This window comes from Phascolarctos cinereus, unplaced genomic scaffold, assembly GCF_003287225.1.
Source record: "Phascolarctos cinereus isolate Bilbo 61053 unplaced genomic scaffold, phaCin_HiC Scaffold_2;HRSCAF=192, whole genome shotgun sequence".
In the NCBI taxonomy this organism is placed as follows: domain Eukaryota; kingdom Metazoa; phylum Chordata; class Mammalia; order Diprotodontia; family Phascolarctidae; genus Phascolarctos; species Phascolarctos cinereus.
In genome coordinates, this window is record NW_027555625.1 from 342,625,081 (window position 1) to 342,641,735 (window position 16,655).

General features: G+C 37.7%; 1 protein-coding gene across 1 annotated transcript in view; it reads left to right on the forward strand.

Moving 5' to 3' along the window:
* The window catches only part of SPOCK1 (SPARC (osteonectin), cwcv and kazal like domains proteoglycan 1), a 745,062-nt gene that overhangs the window by 457,896 nt on the left and 270,511 nt on the right, over positions 1-16,655 (forward strand). Inside the window, 1 exon segment of the mRNA XM_078150357.1 lies at positions 9,574-9,688. Within this exon segment, the coding sequence (XP_078006483.1) occupies positions 9,574-9,688 (115 nt within the window).

The following is a 16,655-nucleotide window of genomic DNA, read 5'->3' on the forward strand; positions in this document are numbered from 1 at the left end:
CACAGCTTCTTATTAAAGGACTTCTCTCCAAATGCCCTTCATTATTCAGATTTCTTATCATTTTTTCTCGGAAAGTAGTGCAGCTCAACCCTTGACAATATAGTTAACCAGGATGGCCTTCTGCAGTATTGCTACAAGTAGGAAAAAATATGCTGGAAGCCCTGAATTGAAATGAAAATAGATTTATTCTCCTATCCTTCTCACTTCTTTGCAGGCCCTGATGTCACTTTTTTTTTCTTTTCCACAGACAAAATGAGCGAGGTGATTAAATAAATGCTGACAGTTTGATTTGTTACTGTTTTGTTATACTGTGAAGTTCATTTACTCAAAATAATTCACATGCATGTTTGAAGTATCTAGGCTCTGGTAATTAATTTTTAGCTGCATTGATTTCTCTATGCAAATCTCTTAGTAATTATGTGAAGAGAGAGTTAAATATCTGAGAAGCTGGTTGTTTTTGGTGGTGATCTTACTTTTGGAAATTCTTCTTTCAAGAAATAAGGGATGGACAAACTAGATTACTTGAATAAGAAAAGCTCATGTTTATCTAATTCTTTAGGGCATACAGAGCTCTTCTGATAGGATCATACATCTAGAGTTGCAAGGTACTCCTAAGGTCATCTACTCCAACCCCCTTTACAGATGAGGAAGCTGAACCCTAGAGCGGTTGTGATTTGCCCAAGGTCACACAAGTAGTAAGTGTCAGAACCAGGATTCAAATTTGGATATTGTGACTTCTAGTTCAGAGCACCCTACTGCTCCCATTTTCTTTGCTTCTATCCCATGAGTTAGGAATAATGAGGCAAGATTGATGCCAAGGTTTTCATGATCAAACACTCTGTAATTAGTTGAAATGAGTATTTTTGGTTTTGCTAAGTCTTGCCTTTTAAGTCACATTAAGTGAGAATTGGAAAGGAGGCCAGAGGCCCCAGTAACCCAAGTCTTTATTAAGCTCTGTCCTAGAAAAATTTCCGTGCCTGTGATGATATGACCTAATTTAAGGCTAGAGCCCTGGAGGCAAGATACCAGATTGAGTTTTCTGTGCTCTTCTTATTGCAATCATGACCGTGTAGCAATATGAACATGGACATGTTACAAGGTGATTTGTGCCACCATTTCCTCCACTTTAATCCTTTCTTCTCTAATGGCCTCATAAGAATGAATATGAATGGATGCAAACTTCCACTGATAAACATAGGCTTTCTCTGGCCCTATGTGACTATTTAGTCAATGCAGGCATGTATGGCCAGGTATGGAAGTAGGATTCAAGGTCCTGAACATTTGCAGAAAGGCTAGAAGCTCCAAAGTTTGACAATGACTTGAATGACTCCATTGTGATGTAAAGCAGAGAGCACTAGAAGGAGCAATCCATTAATAAATATTTATTAATTTACTTTGATTGTGCCAGGCACTGTGCTGGATTCTAGAGATATAAAAAATAAAACAATCCCTACTCACAAAGGGAGGAGAGTTATAGGATGATAGCTTGTGGAGATAGTAAGGTCTAGTTGATTTTTTTTTTTGTATGGAGTAGACTCAGGTATATTTGAAGGCAGTAGGAAAGTAATAGTTGATAGGGAAAGGTTGAAGAAGATATGAGAGATAGAAATGGAGAAAGGATGGAAAGATAAAGAGAGGAGGAAGGGGGGCGATTGAGGATAAAATCTGCTGGAGAAGACAGGAGGGGATAGGAATCAAATACACATGGAGAAAAATTGGCCTTGGCAAGAAGGGTGACTTCTTTGTTAGACACTGAGGGAAAGAAGGTGAGAATAGATGTTGTCAAGGGGGTTTGAGATGAAGATAATGGTAGAATAGGGAGCTCAAAATGAGCGCTTGCGTCTCTCTCTCTCTCTCTCTCTCTCTCTCTCTCTCTCTCTCTCTCTCTCTCTCTTTCTCTCTCTCTCTCTCTCTCCTCTCTCTCTCTCTTTTGGTGAAGTAAAAGCCAAAATTTCCAGGTGAGAGAGAAGGGGAAGGAGGCTCCAATAAGGAAGAAAATATTTGGAATACCTTTTGTGGAGAGTAAATTAGGGAATTACATGAGGAGGAATAAAAGGCTTGCCTTAGTTCAGCGTTTTAAGTTCAGTAGAGTTTGAATAACATCACTTGGTAAGGTATGCAGTTAGCATGGTTATCAGATTTCCTCCAGCTTTGTTCAGCAGTTCCTGAGTAGGAAGGAAAGAGGCAGATGGTGGGAATAATCTGGGTTTTGGCAAGAAAAGATCAACAGTTGGACAAGGGATTCAAAGAGCAAAGGATAGTGTAGAATTGATATGGCTAACTATTGGATTGAAGTTGAAGAGGGCACAGAGTGAAATGAGAACAAGGGTAATGGCCTGAGAAAGTACAGAAGGTTGGAGGATTGGAGGTCTTGATGAGGGCAAAGAAGAGTTGTAGAAAAGGTAAAGCATAGGGAAAGGCAGAAAAATAGGAGGTTATGGTCAGATGGAGGAATGTCAGAGTTTCTAATTAGGGAAGTAGATCAGTTGTGGGTAATGTCAAGATAATGGTGACAATAGCTATATGTGACTGAGGTAGAGTGAAGGAATAGATCATGAGCATTCAGGAAGCTGAGGAAATGGGAGTTTAAGGAGTTTGAGGGAGTATGAAGTTAGTAATAAAGTCTCAGTATGAGGGAAGGAGTTGAATGTCATAGAAGATGATGTACTGTGTTCCTGAGAAAAGAGAGAGAATGATTTAAAAGGGATGGGATATTACTATTGTCATAATTTTGATTGGGTGGAATTTTGTAATTGTGTGGACTTAAAAAGCAACAAGGTTACTGAATAAGAGCCTAAGGGAGTGCCTGGAAATGACAATTCAAGGAGTATTGCAACTGTTCCTCTTGGATCCAATGTGATGGATGATGTGAAATTATGCCAAATGATAGAAAGAATAATTGTTGTCAGTTGGCAGACAGGTCTTTTTTGTGTGGGGGTGGGGTGGAGCAGGCAGGACATCAGGCCATCTGAGGTTTTTCGTTGCCTATTGTTGAGAACCTAGATGTTCATTTAGTCTCCAGGGCTACCCACTGGACAGTCTGTAAGACCACAGTGTGTATGCAGGATGGCAACCATTGTACAAATTGATCCCTTTCCTCATCCCATCTCAACATGGAATAAAAGAATGAGCATATCCCAGCCCGTGTAGTTTTCTTTTTTTTCTTTTCCATTGTCAATAAAAACACATTACACTATGTTATTTAATCTAGTGCAGTATGGCTTTCTTTCACCCCACTATACTTCTTTTCTGATAGAAAAATCTGCTTTGAAATCCTTGTAGCATGAAGAATCAGTCCTCATTTTTTCAGTTCATCTTGCCTAGCTTAGTAGATGTACTTGCTTTCCTTGCTGTCAGCTATCCTGACCAGGGGACAGGATGAAACAAATGCTATTGGTGCTTCATTATTCTACATTCCATAAACAATTATTCAACGCAACAAACTTTATTTTAGACTTATTCTAAGCTCAGAGACAACTACCATACTTCTCAATGAACAATCATAGGAATAAGAAATGTCCATACTTTGGAATCATTTTTTCCCAACTTTATCTGCCTTTGGAGGCAATTCTGAGTAATTGTTGAATTGTTAAATATGGGTGTGGAAGCAAAATAAAGTTTGTCATTATATATGTATATATCAATTTCTTCAAGATTTCCCGTCTCTATGACTCCAGACCAATGTGTGCTGCCTAATCCCTGGGACATATAGGTGTGAAAAACCCATTGTTCTGTGTGATCCTTATGACCCCTAACAATTGCTGCCTCATTCAGTCACCATGGCTATGAATCACTAAAGTTTAGTGATCCTAAACTTTTGAGTAATTTGCCATCTCATGTAATAGTAATGGTTTATCAAAGAAGAAATATGACAGCTGGGGCAGGGAAGGAAAGGTGGCTGCAGTGCCAATCATAATTTGTAATTATTAATTTGAATAGAATACTATTGTGCTATGACAAATGATGAGCTCAGTGATCTTAGAAAAACGCGGAAAGACTTGCATGAAATAATGAAGAACAAAATGAGCAGAACCAAGAGAACATTGTATACAATAACAGCAATATTGTTTTAAGAATAACTTTGAATGAATAAATTATTTTGTCTGTTATAAATACCCAACTTAACTATAAAGGACATATGAAGAAAGACACTATCTGCACCCAGAGAAAGAAATGAGAAATGTATTTGTGTCTAATGCTGGCCATCTGTAGGGTAGGGGAGGTGGAGGGAAGAAAAAAAAGAAATTTATATGATAATTTTGTTGTATATTTAAAAAGAATTGCAAATTACATACAGTAGATTTGCAGTATTATGTGCAATCATATTTTTTAAATTATACTATGTTATGGAAATGCTTGCTTTATTCCATAAATTAAAAATAAAATAAATGAAAAAAACCTGCTGCACCCTGATATTTGTAACAGATTCTACCTTTGTTATGGAAGTCTGACATCTTCATAGAGCTTCTGGGATGGTACCTTTTTATGTGGAGAACCTGGGAAGGCTGATTTTTGGAAAATCATGATATTGACTAAGGGAAGTACCGTTGAGAGACTGGAGCATGTATGAATGTTTTACAACTTATTCTACTCAGATAACCACAAGGTGAAGAAAAGGTTCTTTGGCTACAGAAGGGTTCAGAAAAGGGTGATACCTTCAACTCTGGTGTCTTTTGCCTCATTTTCTTTTGACTCATAGGTGAGAGATCATTCCAACCTTGGGAATTTCAAAAGATTGGGAGAGTAAGCCATAAGGAAAAAGGACCTTAAGTTAAAGTTAGGCTTTCAATGTCCTAAGGAGCAAAGATTGACTTTTGGAGTGATCTGAAGAACCCTACCCCACCAATAGCCAATTAGGTGTGAACTTGGTGGGACCAATCTTGTATAGGAATTGAACTAAGTTTCTAACCTAATTCACCAGAGACTGAGATACTGAGAGGACAAGGATAGAGGATAGTGGTGGTGGCAGGATGTTCTTATGCTGGTTCTTGCTTTGAAGTGAATATCTCCTTCTTTAAACTACCTCATGTTGAGTGGTTAAGTAGAGTTATGGTACTAGTTACAGTCCCTTAAGGATGGGAGGAATATAGCCACTGGGATCTTAATCTATGGTAGTAAAAAAAAAAAAAAGGACACCCCCCAAAAAAAACTTTTAGGATACCTTAAAACTCTGAGAGGGAAATGAAGCCAGTCTGACTGAGACAAGTGAGCGAGAGTGCACTCATTCCCCTTGTTTTGGAAAGTGAGTGAGGAAGTAGGTTGGAAAGAAAGGTGAGTTGTCAAGGCTATGAGTCCTATGGTTAAAAATTTAAAATGCCAGCTTGTTGTTAGAAGGTTGTTAATAATTTCATGTAGTTTTTTCCCCACTAATTATTTCCATAACTCTGAATGGGGTCCACACAGGACTGAGTAGCTGCAGGGGAAGCTCAGCTTTCAAGAACCTAGAAAGGTCATAAGGAAAACAGATCCTATTTGGTAATTGCTCACTGGTCCCAGAGCCTCTTGTCCATAGTAAAAGGACAAAAATAAAATGGCATCTCAGATTGAAAGGACATTAGGGGATAGCCCTGCCTTAAAATATGAATCCACTTGGATGAAGGGAGCCTTCTGGAGATCCAGATTTATCTCAGTGGCTTGAGGAAGGCTGTCCTGTCAGTGAAGAAATGCAAAAATCCCAGCAATGATGGAGGATTGTAAGGCCCCCTTAGCGCAGCATTTACATTTTCAAAGGCAGACGTCTGCCGGGAGAGCCCCACTTAGACCTCAGAGGTTGATGTAAAATTTCTGAGGCTGCATCAGCTCTCCTACTTATCTTTCAGCAAATGCTGCTTCAAAAAGCACCAAGGCTTTCTTTCAGTGAAAGGAACGAGTTCAATTGATCACCTTAGACCAAAGATCCTCCTGAAGAAAAGCATCTTAGTTCCTGTTTAAAATCAACAGTTTGCTGCTTCCACATGTAGAAAAGCTTCATGAGAAATTTAGAGTCACCATCTAAAGGCATCTAAAGGTGTTTAGATTCTGGCATCTCAGGAGTGAAATCACCTCAGATGCCTTTAAAATATTGGAAGAATTGTTTTGATCTATAAAAACAGAGACACAGAAGGACCTGTGCTATTTATTAAAGCAGCTTAATTCTTGAATGCATTCAGGATGTTGATTTGCGGACCCAAAATTTGAGAGAGATTAGGACCAGGGAAGAGGGGCAAATCCCCTCCTTCCCAAATTGTTTGAGACATGTGTACTCTACTAGATGCCTTAGGTCAGAGTGGAACATCGGCGTGGCACAATTCCTTATACTATAGAGATAGTCTTAGAGGCCTCCTTTCAGCAGATGACTAGTATCTATAGTTAAACATGCAGAGTTCTAACTGAACCAAGTGCCTGATTTAGTGAAATCACTAAAGTAACAATGTGTGTGCTCTTCTCTGTATTTGGGGACTGTTTAAGGAATTATTTGATATCAGAAACTTCTCAGCTCATTCTCTGTGTCAAATAAGCAGTAGGCTTTAGACCTGTGAACCTTTACCTTCCATCTCTTCACTTGACTACCACTTTAGGTCAGGGCCTAATCTCTTGTAGGACTATTGCTTTTCATTAGACTCTGCCTCCTATATCTCCCTTTTATGACATCTTCCCTCTACATGGCCGACAACTTGTCATTCCTGACATACAGATGTGACCATATCATTTCCCTGCTCTGTAAAGTCCATTAGCTTCCTACTTCCTCTAATATCAAACACTAAATGCTCTATTTGACATTTAAAGGCCTTCACAGCCTGGCTCCAACCTACCTTTCTATTACCACCATCTCCCTTCTTATAGTCTACCATCTAGGCAAACTGGCTTTCTTGCTCTTTTTTATGGCACTTCATTTTCCATATCTGTATCTTCACACAGTCTTCCCCATGTCTGGAATACATTCTTTCCTCACCTTGACCTCTTGGAATCCCTTTTTTCTTTCAAGGTTTGATTCAAGTGCCATGCAATCTCCTATATGAGACATTTCCTCATCCTCCCAGCTGCTATGTGTCCCACCCCCAAATTATATTGTAATTATTTTGTATTGATTTCATATCTGTTTATACATGGGAAGAAAGAAAAAAGTAAAGGAAGGAAGGAAGAGAAAAAGAAAGAAGGAAAGAAAGAAATGGCTCTAACTACACTCTGAGTGCATCAGCTTTCTATCTGGAATTGGATTGCCTGTTTCATCATGAGTCTTTTGGAAATGTGGTTGGTCATTGTGTTGATCAGAATTACGAAATCTTTCAAAACTGATTATCTCTACAATATTGTTGTCCAATTATCTCTTATTTGCCAATTCTAATAGCCTTTTCTCAACTCTCGTCCTTTTTGACCTCTTTGCAGGCTTAGACACTGTAAATCACCCTTGTCTCCCGGACCTTCTCTTCTCTCTAGGTTCTCCTCCAACCTGTATGACTGATCCTTCTTTGACTACTATGCTGGATGTTCATTCAGGTTGCTCCTGCTAACTATAAGTATCCCCTAAAGCTCTCTTCTCCTATACTACTTCACTTGGTGCTTATCAGCTCCCATGGACTCAATTGTCATCTCTATGTAGATGATTTGCAGATCCATTTATCCTGTCCTAACTTCTCTCCTAACTTCTAGTCTTACTTTTCTAACTACCCATTGGACATCTTGAACTGGACATCCCACAAGCACCTTAAACTTAACATGTCCAAAACTGAAGTCACTATCTGCCCTCTCCCCAAACTTTCCCTCTTCTTAATGTTCCTATTACTGTTAAGGGTACCACCAGTGCCCCCAAATCACAAACTAGATCTCCTCTTTGGTTCTTCATTCTCTCTCATCCCCTTTTTCTTATCCAATCTGCTTAAAAATCCCATTGATTCTTCCTTCTCCAAATCTCTCATATCTATCTATCTATCCACTCATTTCCTCTGACATTGCTACTCCCCTGGTGCAGGTCTCCATCATTTTTTGCCTGGACTATTTCAGTAACCTTCTTATTGGTCTTGCTTAATCTGTCCCATTCTAGTCTATCTTCCAGTAAGTTGTCAAATTTATCTCCCTAAAGCACAAGGTTGACCAGGTCACCCATTCACCTCCCCATTCAATAAACTCCAGTGGCTCCTTTTTACCTCCAGGATTAATATGAAATTCTCCATTTGTCTTTTAAAGACTTCTACAACTTTCCCCTTCTTAACTTTCCATTCTTCTTACACCTTATTCCCACACCTTCCTCCTCCCCCATCCCACTGCTATCTCTATGATCCAGTAACACTGTCCTCCTTGCTATTTCTAGAACAAAATATTCCAATTCAAACCTTCATGCATTTTCACTGGCTGAAACCTCCTCCTTATTTGTGTTTCCTTGCTTCTCTGGCTTCCTTCAACTCTCAGTTAAACCCCATCTTCTGCAAGAAGGCTTTCCTAGTTCCCCTTAAAGTTAGTACTTTCCTTCTGAGATTATCTTCCACTTATCCTATGTAGATCTTGTTTGTATAGAGCTGTTTGCCTGTTGTCTCCTGTATGTTTGTGAACTCTGTGAGATTAGTGATTGTTATTTCCCTTTCTTTATATCCCCAGTGATTATTATAGTGCTTGGCATATAGGAGGTGCTTAATTGGTGCTTCTTGGCTAGTTGTCTTTGACCTGTTTTTCCTTCTCCATGTAGTGATTCTAATTAAAGAAAACCTTCCTCAGCTCTCACAAAGTAACTTGATCCTTAAAAAAAAAACAACTTAATGTACTTTACATTAAAAGTTATCTGTTTATGTGGCTTATTGCTTATTAGACTGTAAGCTCTATAAGGGTAGGGACTGTGTCTTATCTAAACTTTGTATTTATGTGCAATGGGCACTTAAAAATGGTGGCTGAATTGAATGGGGGAGATAGTCTGAATGAGAAAAATAGGACCAAGGTCTGATAGAAGAAAAAACTCCTTCATTAGCTTTTAATACTTTAGTAGAATCACTTAAACTAGGTGGAATCATTTGCACTGGAAAAAGACCTGGATTAAATTAGGGAACAAAGGTTTTTTTTATTCTGACAGTCTATCAGTGACATACTGTGCAAATTTGAAGAGTTACACCTTGCCATTTTCCCTATCTGTAAAATTAGGGGTCTGGGCTAGATTTATTTTGCCTCTTGCAGTTCTGACATGAGATTCTATGTAGCAAAAACTGCGTTTCTATAGGAATGAAGTTTTTAAAAATTAGAGCAAATAAAAGAAGCTAAGCGTCTTCAAGATTATAATTTTTTTTTACAAAGTAAATAAGAAAAGGTAAGTTTTGGCCCTTTGAATGACATATTTCAGAGATTTTATTTAAAAATCAACATCTAAAATGAAGTTTAAAATTCCCAGAGCGCATAGGATTCACCATTCTTATTTTAAAATAGAAATTGTGTGATAGATACGTAATTCCCTGTGGTTTTAGATTTCATTCTAATACCCTCTGGTCTACAAAAACAACACTAACACACGGCTGGTTTTATTTACCACCCGTACATCCTATAGTTTATTTGTGCAGAAATAGAAATTGAATTTCCCTTAAAGTCCTAACACTGTTTTCATTTTCTCTCCAACAGCTCTAGACCCATCCAAAGATCCCTGCTTGAATGTGAAGTGCAGTCCCCATAAAGTGTGTGTAACTCATGACTACCAGACAGCTGTGTGTGTGAGCAGAAAGCAGCTGATGCAGAGGTAAGAAGAACTGGCTTGGCTGAGAGGCCCTTGTGAACAGATATTCTGTAGACCTGGAAAGCGCAACATCCACCTTAGGAAAAAGGCTTTTGAGAGTTTTGGCCTGCTGATTTGGCATAACTCTGGTTGTATGTATACCTGGAGGACACTATATTGTTGAAGAAAATTGGGAATAATGATCAGAGCTGAAATTCACATAGTGCTTTACAATTTGCAAAGCACTTTCTTATATATTATCTTATTTGATCCTCACAATCCTGTGAAGTGAGTAATACAAGAATTACTTTGTACATTTTACAGATGAGAGGACCTGGGTGTTAGAGAGGTTAAATGATTTGCTCAGAGATCAAGAAAACCTAATGCCAAAATATTATATGCACAGTGACTACAGTAATGTATATACATTCAATATGGAAATGCAAGAAAATTCTAGTTAAATAGAATGGTCAGTATGGAACCAGCTGTAGCCAGCTTGAGCCACTTGCTACATTTTCAGTATGAGTATTTGCACCTTGGAAATCAAGAGTTATAAATAACAGGTTGATTTATTGTTTTCTTTATTGTCTATACTTAAGAAAGTGTTGATAATGAAGATTAAAGTTAAAAATGTATATATGCTCTTCCTGAGGTAGAGCATTCAGCCAAGCTCTCCTAACATTCTCCTCCAAATAACTTCAAAATAATGTCTCAAATCGAATACTGGAGTTACAGAGCCAATAAAAGGTCTGGGTTAGATATTCTTCTAACTCAAGACAACTCAGGAGTTTGGAAGGAGAGATCTGTGACATAGGAGTGGAGTCTGGCCTGGAGCCCACATGGATGCAATACCAGGGATGGTGGTGATAGAAGCAGCAGGAGCTTTGAGAGCTCTCAAGCCAGAGATGGTAAGGGGACTTGGCAAATAGTCGGAAAGATATTACTGTGCTTGCACTGGTGAACGACTGCATGCTCTTTGGCAACTCCATTGCCAATATCCATTTCTAGGTCTCATTCAAGGGCAGAGAGGACCACTTTCAGTCTCAAGGGAACAGAGGATTCCGTTGGGAGTATTGCTTTTGGTCACAAGGATCAGGACACTGAGGAATGATATTGTTTATAATCTCAAGGGATCAGGGGTCCTTCCTGGGTTGCTGCTGCTGTTGTTCTTAATGTTGTTGTTGTTGGTGGTGGTCCTTCATTCTTAAAGAGGAAGAGAGCCTTTATAAGGAGAATAGTGACCATATCTCTCCTCAGATCATACCACCTTGGGAGCATTGAAAACTTACAAACCCCAAGAACTAGCTCTGAAAATAGCAGTGTGAAAAAGCCTAAAGCCTGGGACAGTACTGCAAAAGCAGCACTAAGAGGAAAATTTATATCTCTAAATGTCTCATCAATAAAAGAGCAGATGAATGAAATGGGCATGCAACTAAATAAAAAAACAAAAACAAATTAAAAATCTCCAATTGAGTGCCAAATGGAAATCCTGAAAATAAAAGAAGAGATTAATAAAATCAAAAGTTAAAAAAAGTCCCATTGTACTAATAAATAAAATTAGGAGTTGGTTTCATGGGGGGGGAAAAACCCCACAATAGGGGTAGCTAAGTGATGCAGTGGATAGAGCACCGGCCCTGATGTCAGGAGGACCTGAGTTCAAATCCGGCCTCACACCAAACACTTGACACTTATTAGCTGTGTGACCCTGGGCAAGTCACTTAACCCGAATTGCCTAAACAAAACAAAACAAAAATATACAGTAAAATAGATAACACATTGGTTAATTTGATTAAAAAAAGAAAGAAAACCAAATTACTAGTATCAAAAATGTAAAAGATGAATACATCTATATCACCAAAGAAGATAAAATTAAAACAAATATTAGGAATTATTTTTCCCAATTATATGCCAGTAAAACTAGCAATCTAAGTGGAATGGATGAATATTTACAAAAATATAAATTGCCCATATTAAGAGAGGAGGAAATGGAATACTTAAATAACCAAATCTTAGACAAAGAAATTGGAGAAGCCATCAATGAGCTCCTTAAGAAAAATCTTCAGGAATAAATGGATTTACAAGTGAATTCTACCACATATTTAAGGAACAATCAATCCACTGCATAAACTATTTGAAAAAATAGGTAAAGAAGGAGTTTTGCCAGATTCCTTTTATGATACAAATGTGGTTTTGATATCTAAACCAGGGAGAGCAAAGACAGAGAAAGAGAACTATAGGCCAATTTCCTTGATAAATATTAATGCAAAAAATTTTAAATAAAATACTAGAAAGTAGATTCAACCAATATATCACGAAAATCATACATTATGACCAGATGAAATTTAAACCAGGAATGCAGGACTGGTTCAATATTAGGAAAACTATAAGCATAATTAACTATATCAGTAACAAAAATAAAAATCATATGATTATCCCAATAGGTGTAGAAAAAGCTTTTGACAAAATACAACACCCATTCCTATTAAAAACATTAGAAAGTGTAGGAATAAATGGACCCTTTCTTAAAATGATAAGCAGCATCTATCTAAAACCAGGAGCAAGCATTATTTGCAATGGTGATAACCTTGAAGCCTTTCCGATCAGATCAGGAGTGAAGCAAGGATGTCCATTATCATCATTATTATTTAATATTGTATTAGAAATGCTAGCTCTAGCAACAAGACAAGAAAAAGAAATTAAAGGCATAAAAATAGGCAATGAGGAAATAAAACTATCACTCTTTGCAGATGATATGATGGCATACTTAGAGAATCAACTTAAAAAGTTGTTGAAACCATTAATAATTTTCGCAAAGTTGCGGGATATAAAATTAACCCACTTAAATCATCAGCATTTCAATATATTACCAATGAAGTCCAGCAGCAAGAGATAGAAAGAGAAATTCCATTAAAAATAACTGCAACAATATAAAATACTTGGGAGTTTACCTGCAAAGACAAATCCAGAGACCATATGAACACAATTACAAAACATTTTTTGACAAAAATGAAGACAAATCCTAACAACCTGAGAAATATTAATTTATTCTTGGGTAGGTCAAGCCAATATAATAAAAATGACAATTCTACCTACGTCAATTTACTTAGTAAGTGCCACACCAATCAAACTAACAAAGAATTATTTTATGGAGCTAGAAAAAATACTAACAAAATTCATCTGGAAGAACAAAAATCAAGAATATGAGGGGAATCAATATTTAAAAAAATGTGGATGAAGGCAACTTAGCAGTACCAGATTTCAAACTATATTGCAAATTGATAATCATCAAAACAACATGGTCCTAGCTAAAAAGAAAAAAAAGTAGAATGGTGGATTAGTGGAATAGATTAGGCACACAATACATAGCAGTAAATGACCATAGTAATCTAGTATTTGATAAACCCAGAAATCCAAGCTTTTGGTACAAGAACTGAGTATTTGACAAAAATTGCTAGAAAAACTGGAATACAATTTGGCAGAACATAGGCATAGACTAGAGGTCTATGTGACCCTCTAGGTCCTCAAGTGCAGTCCTTGGATTTGTTCTGTGAAGTTTGGATTCAGTCAGAGGGCTGTGCTTGAGGACCTAAAATGCCACATGTGTGGCCTCAAAGCCACAGGTTCCCCACCTCTGGCATTGACCAACATATACATATACTAAGACAAGGTCGAAAAGGATAAATGATTTAAACATAAAAGATAGTATCATAAGTATATTAGAGAAGCATGGAAAAATGTACCTGTAAGATGTGTGGATAAAGCAAGAGGTTATGACCAAACAAGAGATAAAGAGGATTATAGGAAATAAAATGGATTATTTTAATTGTATGAAAGGTTTTCCACAAACCAATCTAATGTAGCCAAAATTGGAAGGGAAGCAGGAAATGGGCAAAAAAAAGTTACAGTGTTTCTCTGATAAAGGTTTAATTTCTCAAATATTCAAGGAATTGAGCCAAATTTATAAAAAAAAATACAAGCCATTACCCAACTGATAAATGGTCAAAGGACATGAGTAGGTTGTTTTCAGAAGAAGAAATCAAAGCTATTAATAGTCACATAAGAAAAAAAGCTCTAGATCACTTTTGATTAGAAAAATTGAAATTAAAATAACTCTGAGATACTACCTCAAACCTATCAGATTGGCTAATATGATAGAAAAGGAAAATGAAAAATTTGTTGGGGATGTGAAAAAAATGGCACACAAATTAACTGGTGGTAGAATTATATGCAGCCATTCTGGAGAACTGTTTGGAATTATACCCAGAGGCCTAAAAATCTTTGCATACCCTTTGACCCAGCAATACTACTGTATCCCAAAGAAATCAAAGAAGAGGGGAGATGCCTTTTTTTGTACAAAAATATTTATAGCAGTTTTTTTGTGGTGGCAAAGAGTTGGAAATTCAGGGGAGGTCCATCTATTGGGGAATGACGGAACAAGTTGTATATGATTGTAATGGAATAAAACTGTGCTCTAAGAAATGACAAGCAGAATGGTTTCAGAAAAACCTGGGAAGACTTATGCAAGGGAGAACTGATACAAAGTGAGGTGAGAAGAACTGAGAGTACGCTCTACACACTATCAACAATATTGTAATGATGATCGACTGTGAAAGACTTAGTTACTCTTCTCAATACAGTGATTCAAAACAATTCCAAAGGACCCATGAGATGAAAAAAGTCTCTAGAAAGAAAACTAATGAACTTTGAGCACAAATTGAAGCATACTTTTTTTAACTTTATTTTTCTTGTGCATCTCTCTTAAAAAGGTTGCTCAGCTAAATACTCCATGTCTGTTCCTCTCTGTAGGACGTGTCTATAGATAATCCAAGGCTAGCACCCTCTGGAGTCCATAGCTGACTCTTCGTTGCCACTCAAAGTCATTCTCCTTAAAACTTTTTCCAGCGTTTTCATATGACTATTAATTGTTTGGATTTCACTGGAAAACTGCTTATTCATATCCTTTGACCATTTATCAATTGGGCAATGACTCATATTTTTATAGACTTGATAGATTTCTTTATAGAGATATAAGACCTTTATCTGAGATTCTCTCTGTCTATAAAATTATTCCCCCCAAGTTTCTGCTTTCCTCTGTATTAACGTCGACCTGGAATTTGCGTATTCCCTCAAATTGACCCTCCAATGCCTGGATGGGGTGTCTCCATCTGGGCACACCCCGCTTTTGATGTTCCTCTTCTCCTCCCTTACCGAGGTCATTCTTCATAAAATCCTCGGACTGTTTAAATCTCTAGAATTTTCACTAGGGCTTAGCCATTTTAAAGACATGCAAAGACAGCTATTTTTTTTTGGGGGGGAAGGGGTGTTTATCTAATTGTACTGCTTCCTTTTGCCAAATCAGAGATATATTTATATTTTAATAGAGATAACAGTGTAACCAACATGTTAACCTATTAAAACTGTATTATCTGTGATTACATCTTGTGACTAGGTCAGTTCAGATTGGGTTTACGGATGAGGGGAAACACCAAATCCACCTCTTTTTTTCTCATAAATATACTCTCACATAATCCCAAAATATATGTGTTATCTAGAGCACCAAAACTCACTCAAATCCTACCTTTCCCATGAAGCCTTAAGTGACTATGCCAGACCTTACTGATGTTTTCTTTCTTTGAGCTTCTATCCTGTTTTTGTCTTTGGCATTTATTTGTTGCTGGAGCAATTATTTCCTTGTGACGTCCTTTTATGCTAGAATTCAGAATAGAGTCAGAAAATGGTTCTCAAACTACTTGAGCTACCCTTCAGCTTCTACTAGGTGGCTCATGAAATGTTGCTCTCCACATACCCATTGAAAATTTCATGAATTATAAAATTCCCTTTTTGATCTCCATCAAATTAAATTGCAATTAAAGTTATGAATCATCTACACTAAATCAAGAAAAATACCTTCTCAAATTACAAGAGGGTGCAAGCCTCTTTCTGTTTTTAAGTGTTATTTCCCCCTCCCCCCAACTCCACCTTACTGCTTTCTTTTTAAAATTAAAAAAAAAATTTTTCCCTTTTTCCCCCACTGCTTTCTTCTTCCCACGCCCCTAGCCTCCCGTATTCTCTGGTTCCTGCTGCCTTGCTGCTATTTTCTGCCTATTTCTCTTGTCTTGGTATCAGTACCATAATAGAGACCTAAGAAGGTTCAAAATGCAAAAGGCCTAGTACAAAGAATCATGGTGCTCCTAACATAGTGAATCAAACCAGTTTCACTGAGGAAAGATACTCAAAAAATTTCTGTACTAGTTTGGGAAGATGGTAGAACCATGCATGGGTGGCTGGTGGAATTGGGGGAAAAGGGAGTTTGGGCTATTATTATGGGTTTTACTCTACAAGGTGATGCAGTTTTCCCCATCAGGGTATTTTGAGTTTCCCTGGGGCTTCTTCATTTAGCAGGTCTAGAAGGTTGTTGTGGAGTTGCTTCAGTCATGTCTGAATCTTTATGTCCCCATTTGGGATTTTCTTGGCAGAGATGCAAGAGTGGTTTACCATTTCATTCTCCAGTTCATTCTATAGATAAGAAAGAACTGAGGCCAACAGGGTTAAGTGACTTGCTCAAGGTCACGTAGCCAGTAAGTGTCTGAGACCAGATTTGAACTTAGGAAGAGCAGTCTTCGTGACTCCAGGCCTGGCATTCTGTCCACTGCACCACCTAGCTGCCCCTGATGAAGATGTACAGTGAAGTGAAACAAATCAAGACATTGGCCGTGTCTGACCATGAGTGATTAAGTCTCTGTGGAGAGTCATGAGGTGTATTTCACCACCGGTCCTGAGTTTAAATCTTGGCTCTGCCACTCACTAGCTGAGTGCCCTCGAGTAAGTCACTTTTGCTGTTAGTCCCTCAGTTTCCTCATTCATAAAATGAAGAATTCGACTCAATGACGCTTTCATCCCCAAATCCCTTTTTCTTTGATGCATGATATCATGGTTTATTCATGTTTTTCTATAAACACTCCAAAAAGGTTTTACCCAACACTCTGGAAGC